The 7,680-nt window shown below is 41.3% G+C and overlaps 1 protein-coding gene across 3 annotated transcripts in view; it reads left to right on the top strand.

Annotated features, from left to right (window-relative positions):
- The window catches only part of chd2 (chromodomain helicase DNA binding protein 2), a 31,274-nt gene extending 24,777 nt beyond the window's left edge, over positions 1-6,497 (top strand). For all 3 annotated transcript variants that reach the window (XM_037768661.1, XM_037768660.1, XM_037768659.1), the window contains 13 exons: positions 44-85; positions 185-324; positions 416-554; positions 675-825; positions 1,119-1,241; positions 1,356-1,475; positions 2,051-2,191; positions 2,352-2,468; positions 2,577-2,755; positions 2,849-2,948; positions 3,054-3,243; positions 3,529-3,769; positions 4,600-6,497. In XM_037768661.1, the coding sequence (XP_037624589.1) occupies positions 44-85; positions 185-324; positions 416-554; positions 675-825; positions 1,119-1,241; positions 1,356-1,475; positions 2,051-2,191; positions 2,352-2,468; positions 2,577-2,755; positions 2,849-2,948; positions 3,054-3,243; positions 3,529-3,769; positions 4,600-4,885 (1,969 nt within the window). In that variant the 3' untranslated portion in view covers positions 4,886-6,497. The remainder of the gene's footprint in view (positions 1-43; positions 86-184; positions 325-415; positions 555-674; positions 826-1,118; positions 1,242-1,355; positions 1,476-2,050; positions 2,192-2,351; positions 2,469-2,576; positions 2,756-2,848; positions 2,949-3,053; positions 3,244-3,528; positions 3,770-4,599) is intronic.
- The last annotated feature ends 1,183 nt before the right edge of the window (positions 6,498-7,680 follow it).

Below are 7,680 nucleotides of genomic sequence, written 5' to 3'. Positions count from 1 at the left end.
AATGAACACAATTTAAAGATATTCATGTTAATTTCATTAACAGGTTCATTAAGGCATACAAGAAATTTGGATCTCCACTCGAAAGGTAAGCATTGTTAAATGATATTAATAATACATGTATGGCTACATCATTTGGTTGCATGGTTTGTCAGCCAACTTAATCGCCCATACTTTCTGTATCCAGGTTAGAGGCCATCGCCCGAGACTCTGAGCTGGTTGACAAATCCATAGCTGACCTGAAGAGACTCGGTGAGCTGATTCATACTAGCTGTGTGACTGCAGTGCAGGAGCACGAGGAACACCTTAAAGAGAACCCAGTTGAAGGTGTGTTGGTTTTACTTTGTTTACTTTGAGTTCTTTAAAATCATAGCGTTTTTCCAGGCCCAAAAAATGATGCATCATGTTATTATTCCAGCCAAAGGTCCTGGGAAACGGCGAGGAATTAACATCAAGATCTCAGGAGTGCAGGTCAACGCGAAGACCATCATCCAGCACGAGGAAGAGTTTGAGCCGCTGCACAAAGTGGTGCCCTCCAATCCCGCTGAGAGGAATAAGTAAGATACCACTGCAGATACAGTAGAAGGAGGAGCACGGGCTTTGCATTAAGATAAGATGTTGAAATAAAACTGCATTTGTGTTGCAGATTAAATTTGACAAGTCTCTGTTTCCCACAGGTTTAATCTGACATGCCGGGTCAAGGTAGCCCACTTTGATGTGGACTGGGATCTGCAGGATGACGTTCAGCTCTTGCTCGGTACCTATGAGCACGGCTTTGGCAACTGGGATCTAATCAAGACGGATCCTGACCTTAAACTCGCTGATAAGGCAAATGTCTAATTTCTACCTTAATCACTAAATTGGAGATGAATAAAAATCAAAATATAAAAACATAAACATAAACACGCAATCAGCTTCAATGAATACATTAATTTTGTGCATTTGGACCAGAACTAACCTGTTTAGATATTGTAAAAGCTTGGAAAAATATGTTTTTATCTGTCAAGATCTGGTCAAAAAGTTGAGAATGCAGCTGTATTTCTCTCTTTGTCTTCATTAGCACCACAATAAGCACCACAATAAGCATGTATCGATCCTAACATTTACTCCTCACTGCACAGATTCTCCCAGCGGATCCAAGCAAGAAGCCTCAAGGCAAGCAGTTGCAAGCGAGAGCCGAGTATCTCCTTAAGCTGCTGAAGAAAGAGCAAGACAACGCAGACCAGTCTAAAACAGGGGAGGAGGTACAGTACGCTGCCATTAATCACAGAGTAGCTCATTCATACTGTTTTCACCGCATGAAGTTTGCCTCTGACCTACCGCCACCCACGCAACTCACCCAGTCTCTTCCTCCAAAGGTCAAAGTGAGGAAGAGGAAGCCTCGGGTGAAGAAGGAGAAGATTCTCAAGGACGAGCTGGGCAACGACATCTCCTCCCCACGCCTGTCTGACAACCCGTCAGAGGAGGGCGAGGTCAAGGTCAGTGTCATCCGCTAGTCTGCTTCTGTGTCGAGGTTTTTCTACTGCCTACAAATCACAAATGAATGTGCAGGGTCTCGATGTTGCTGATGTGCTCCTACTAAAGAAATGTTACTACCATTTTTGTTGACAGTAAAATACTTTTTTTCTACGTTTCACTAAAGATAAACATTTGATTTTGTGACCCAGTAAAGTCATTCCAACTGCAAACCTTAACCTCAGTTACAGTGGTGCTATAACAGCCAATGGATAGTTAGCCACCAACCTATAAATCAGGCTCTGCAAAGTAGGAACCTACAGAGTAAAGGCCCAGACACGCCAAAACGACATTAAAGAACTAGCGGCGACGAAGGCCGACTGTTGCGTCGCCTTTGTCAAAGTTGCACTCGAACACACCGCAAAGACTACAGCCAACTACCTCGTACGTTCTGCGCCTACGTGAGATAAAATAACTCTCCCTACCAGCAGGCGGCAGTAGTCTGTATTCGTTTAGGTAAATCCTTATCCCCCCTCGTCGTTGTATGACCTACTGTTATATTGTTTAATATGCGTTGTCTTGTCTCGTGTTTGAGCAGGATGATGGAACAGAGAAATCCCCCGCTAAGAAACGACCAAAGAAAAAGGACAACAAAGAGAACAAAGTAAAACAGGGAACTCCTAAGAAGGAGAAGGACGGGGACAAAGAAAAAAAGGGCGCCAAGCCCAAAAAAGAAAAGGTACGTATTCATGACCTTATCATATGTGCTTTTCTCAAACTGTTTCAAATTTACATGGACATAGGGTTGATGGAAAATCTGCTTTTATGCTGTACATGAATAATCTATTAATGGCAGATATGAGTTAATTGTCTTTACGTCTGGTGTTTTTGTATTTCAGGCTAAAGCAGCCAAAGGGAAGAAGACTCAAGGTCCAGTCCACATAACGGCCGGGTCTGACCCCGTTCCCATTGAAGGAAATGATGACGATGAGCTCGACCAGGAGACTTTCAGTATTGTGAGTTTCTTCTTTAACTCCGGTGCAAAGATTTAAGCCAGCGGAGATCGACACATAATTTGTGAGCAGTGCGTTACAATAATTTCGTCAATGTGTGCACGTGTCTAGTGTAAGGAGCGCATGAGGCCGGTGAAAAAGGCCCTGAAGCAGCTGGATAAACCAGACGAGGGTCTGTCTGACCAGGAGCAGCTCCAGCACACTCGCACATGCCTACTGAAGATTGGAGACCGCATCACCGAGTGCCTTAAAGCCTACAGCGACCCCGAACATGTCAAAATATGGCGAAGGTAAGATGATAAGATATCACCCTTTATGTATAATGAATCATGATGCTCAACCTGTTTAACTCTGCTAATGATTATCTGTTCCTCTTTTGGCAGAAACCTCTGGATTTTTGTGTCCAAGTTTACAGAGTTTGGTGCGAGGAAGCTTCACAAGCTTTACAAGATGGCACAGAAGAAGCGATCACATGAAGAAGAGGCAAGTGGTTTCCTATTTCTAGTTGTTAACGCTCAAGTGTTAGGAAGCGAACACTGGTGTTTTGTACATAACTAACACTAGAAAAATATCCTGTGACGTTTCCAGAAGGAGCAGAAGAAGAAGGAGGATCCCGGGAGGTCGAAAAACTTCAGACCAGATCCCAGTGGCTCCAGTCGAGACTCGACGGGTACTCAGTCGTCCTCCAAGCCTGGATCTCACTCCGGTCAGCCAGGTCCCCACGGACACCACAGAGAGCCGTACAACTCGGCTAATAAGCGGCACTTTGGCAATGATGGTACGTGCGGATAGAATTATGTTAGTTTAAGGCACAGAAAACGTCGAACAAAGTGAGCTTTAGAGAGCTTTCGAGGTGTTTGTTAACATTGGACGGAGCCAGGCTAGCTATTTTCCACTGTTTCCAGCCTTTGTGCTAAGCTAAGCTAACCGTGTCCTGGCTGTAGATTCATATTCACCATACAAACACCAGAATGGTATCACTCGTCTCATTTAACATAAGTTACTTCTTAAATGACACAATATTGGATTGTTTTAACATCATCTTTTACATGTTTCATTACAGATAGAGGAGACTGGCAGAGGGACCGTAAATACAGTTACCCAGGTAACAGCAACCAGTCATGGCAGGGAGACCGACATCATCCGTACGATCGCTACAAGGATCACTACGATGACCGACGTCAACATGGAGACTCGTACCGCAGCTCGGGCGGTTACCGCAACAACAGCTCCCCGCGAAAAAGGCCATACGAGCAGTACGGCAACGACCGGGACCACAGGGGTCATAGACCTTATTATGACAGGTGAGAGCTACTCTAATTACATGTTTTAGTCTAATTATCAGGAACTATCATGTCATACTAGGGCTGCTCCATTATGGTAGAAATCATTCAATTATTTTGGTCAATATTGAGATCATGATTATTTAACACAATTACTCATTGACTTTGGAAACATTGTGCATTTAGAAAGAGCATTTTGAAGCCTATATTTTAAAGTTAAATGCATCAATCTGGTGCACTTTGAGAGCAAAATGAAGAGGCTAGATCTATGAAGAATTTTGTGCTCCAATAAACAAATTAATCGTAAACACATTGGTTGTATAGATATGAATGGTGATGACACGATAAAAAAAAGTCACACGCACACAAAGCGTAGTAAACGTGACGGGGGTCTGTGTTTCAAGTCGGGTCAATTAAGTTGCTGACATCGCCACACTGAGGACAGTCTGCCCCGTTGACAGTCGGACTGGGAGCAATGAGCGCAGAGGTCCGGGCCAGGGGGGCTGTAAAGCGCCACCTTCACTCCGGGCGTTTCCAAACCGAACTAGAGGTGGTTTGCGGCGCACCACCATGGAGGAAATATGCCCAGCGAGGGCCAGCCAGCGCCGGGTAGAGTTCCCACGAGGGGATCCTCTCACACTGACCTGCCAAGCGGGGCAAAAGCGCACCACTGTAAAGGAAAGTGGTGCACTGGATTTATAACACAAGATAAAATGAATGCGGCACAATAATCGTTTTATGTCGACTTGTTTTCATAATTGTTGGAAGGTAAAATCATAATTGAAATTGGATTAATTGCTCATCCCCGTGTCATACCACTGTATTAAAAACAACTCTAAATGATATTTCAGGCATTCAGATCCCAAAAGAAGACGTCCTGATGAATTCCGTCCCAACTACCACCAGGGAAGAGAAGGCCCTCTTCAGGACTTCAGGAGGATGCCGGAGCACAGGCCAGCAGGTCCGCCGGGGTCAGAGCACTACAGCAGACCCTTCCACCCCGACAAACCTCCTCCGCTGCTGGACCCCCGCTCCCCGCAGGCTCAGAAGTCTCCACAGGACTCCCGCTCCCCACCGGAGCGGCCCGTAGACCCGAATGCCGCGGCAGATCCTAACTGGAACAACAGGAAAGCATAGAAGTATACCAGCGCTGGCTGGCTAAGAACCTGATCTGGGTGTTTTTTGTCCAGGGGTCAAAGCCACATACATGCTGCTGACGGACAAGTCTGGACTCGCCAATCATAAGCTCGCAGTTGGAAAGGGAATCAACATGTACCCTCTTTACCAGCAAAACTATATTGCTCCCCTCCCTGGTGACTGTGGCTGTGAATGATTTGTGCCCTGAAGGAAGAAGTTTGTTTTTGCTCCTGTCATCTTCAAGATGACAAACTAAAGCAAGCATCTTTATTTAAATGAACTGACTCCAATCAGTCGGCCACGGTGAGACTGAGCGGAGTGCTTATGGATGCTTAGTCCCATGGACTATTTTCTAAGGAGAGTTTAGGATACATGAACTGATGACTGATCTCAATCCTAAAAGTGCCTGAAGGCTTTCTGCCTTTCTGAATGGTAAATGTATGGGATTATTCCCAAAGAAAGCGTGACATGGACATTATTTTTTTTTTTTTGTGTTTCGCTTTAAGTATTGCAAAAACGATGTCATGAGAAGATTTCAATACAAAAGAATGTGTTCATCATGTTGCACCTCCGAAAATGTTTATCTTGAACATGTAGCTGAACTGAATCACCATGTGGGTTAATATGGTGGCGGCCTACTTCTTATGAAATGTTGAATGATCACTGAAGCCAGTATGTTTTCGTGTAAACACTCAGAAGGTTTGGAAAAAAGGTTTTTAAGCAAATCCATTTTTTTGCTCACCTGTACAAATAATCATTATTTCTGTAATTGTGTAGTTATATAAATCATTGCAATCCTCTTGCTTTGTTCACTTTAACCACTTTCCCTCTTAGTAGGCCCGATGAATTGGAAGCTTTGTAAGCAGTATTTATTGCAATGGCTCATAACACTATGACTTAGAACAATCCTTTATTTTTGCCTTTCAGTGTTAAGAATGGCACTTTAGTGTAGCTTCATTAATTCATCTTTCCACCTTCAGTATGTAAGTAATCGATTATGTCTGAAAATACTATGTGATGAAACAGTTTCTTTCCTTCTCTATGGTTTTGGTAGGTTGTTTAAAGGGTTATCAGGAAAGTCGCTGATGACATTTCATTATTTTTATTACCTTTTGGTCACTTTTTTTCCTGTGCCAAACCTGCTCTGGCCCTCAATTGTTTTGTTTTTTTACGCTTCTCCATTTGTGCCTTATTTATGTGTGTATTATCATACTGTATATCGTTCATGGACAGTACTGGGGGCCTATAGCGCAGGCAGGATGTAGTATTACACTCTCATTTTAAGGAAATAGCTCTGAATGAACTGGTTAAGGGACCACGTGTTCTGGTAATCATCATGTGGTTTCCAAAAAGAGTTGATGATATGAGGGGAAAAAATAACATAAATATAAAGAAATCATGTGTGTGTGTTTCGTCCGGGGCACTCAGCCGACCTGTTGCAGTGAACAGCCAGCGCATCTTTTCTTCCACGTTAAGCGAGCTACGTGTTCCTGTATCATATGTTCTTTCAGAAAGTCTAAATAATTTATATTTGTGACAAAACCACTCTTCATGAGAAATGTGCTGTACATATGTTTGGACATATGTAATAAACTTTGTTACACAATGAAAATGTGTCTACTTAAATTTCCTGATGGCTGAACTGATTTAAAATCTACCTGATTTCATTATTATAATTGCATTACGGAGATACGATTAATCCATTACTTGTCAACTATTCGATTAATCGGTTTGAGTAATTTTTTAAGAAAAAGAAAGTCCAAATTTTCTGATTCCAGATTCTTAAATGTGAATATTTTCTGGTTTCTTTACTCCTCTGTGACACTAAACTGAATATCTTTGAGTTGTGGACAAAACAAGACATTTGAGGACGTCATCGTGGGCTTTGGGAAACGCTGATTGACATTTTTTACCATTTTTTTACATTTTATAGACCAAACAATTAATTGAGAAAATAATCAACAGATTAATCGAGAATGAAAATGATCTTTAGTTGTAGCCCTAACGCATTGCCAAATCGTCTCCTCCACAAAAACACACACTAGATTTTTAGGGCTGCTATGTATAAAGATGAGTCAAAATAATAAGTTGCATAATTCTGCTATTATTCATACAATTAACTGAGTAGCATTCATAAATGCACCTTAGTGTTCAGACTTGGTCTCAACTCCCAAATTATTTATGAGCACTCCAGAGGTCCTCAAAGTCAGTCTATCTACATAAATAATTATAAAAAAGTTCAATAATTATATTAGTTGAGATGTGAAATACAAGAAATAATAAAACAGAATTTAGAAGATAATTTGAAAATTCTAAATATATAAACTTTTCAGTAAACTTATTATTTAAATGTTTCATTTTACATCGACCATGATTTCTCGGTTATAGAAAAATATTCATTTTAACATTTTATACGGCCTCCAAAGATGGCTTTCCCTAAAAATAGCTACTATATCCTTCTTTAACTGATTTAACATGTTAATGAATAATATTTCAAATAGCATATTGATAATGTCAACATAATTGCAGGAAAATCATCTTATACATAAACTTTCCTCTTGTATGCTAGTTTACTGACACATACTGTATATGGTATATCTTAGATATAATGTCTTAATTCATGACAAGGTGTGCATGAAGCTGATACCTTTGGAGGTCAGCTATTAAGAAACATATAATATTATATAAAAAAAGTTCAATAATTATATTAGCTGAGCTGTGAAATACAAGAATTCAGGTAAGTTTGAAAGACAAATCAGTCAAAACAGTGCCTTATTTTTACATGGTATGTCTTG

Source organism: Sebastes umbrosus, chromosome 4 (genome assembly GCF_015220745.1).
Source record: "Sebastes umbrosus isolate fSebUmb1 chromosome 4, fSebUmb1.pri, whole genome shotgun sequence".
In the NCBI taxonomy this organism is placed as follows: Eukaryota; Metazoa; Chordata; class Actinopteri; order Perciformes; family Sebastidae; genus Sebastes; species Sebastes umbrosus.
Note: the sequence above shows the minus strand (reverse complement) of the source record. Positions and strands in the feature narration are given on the sequence as shown.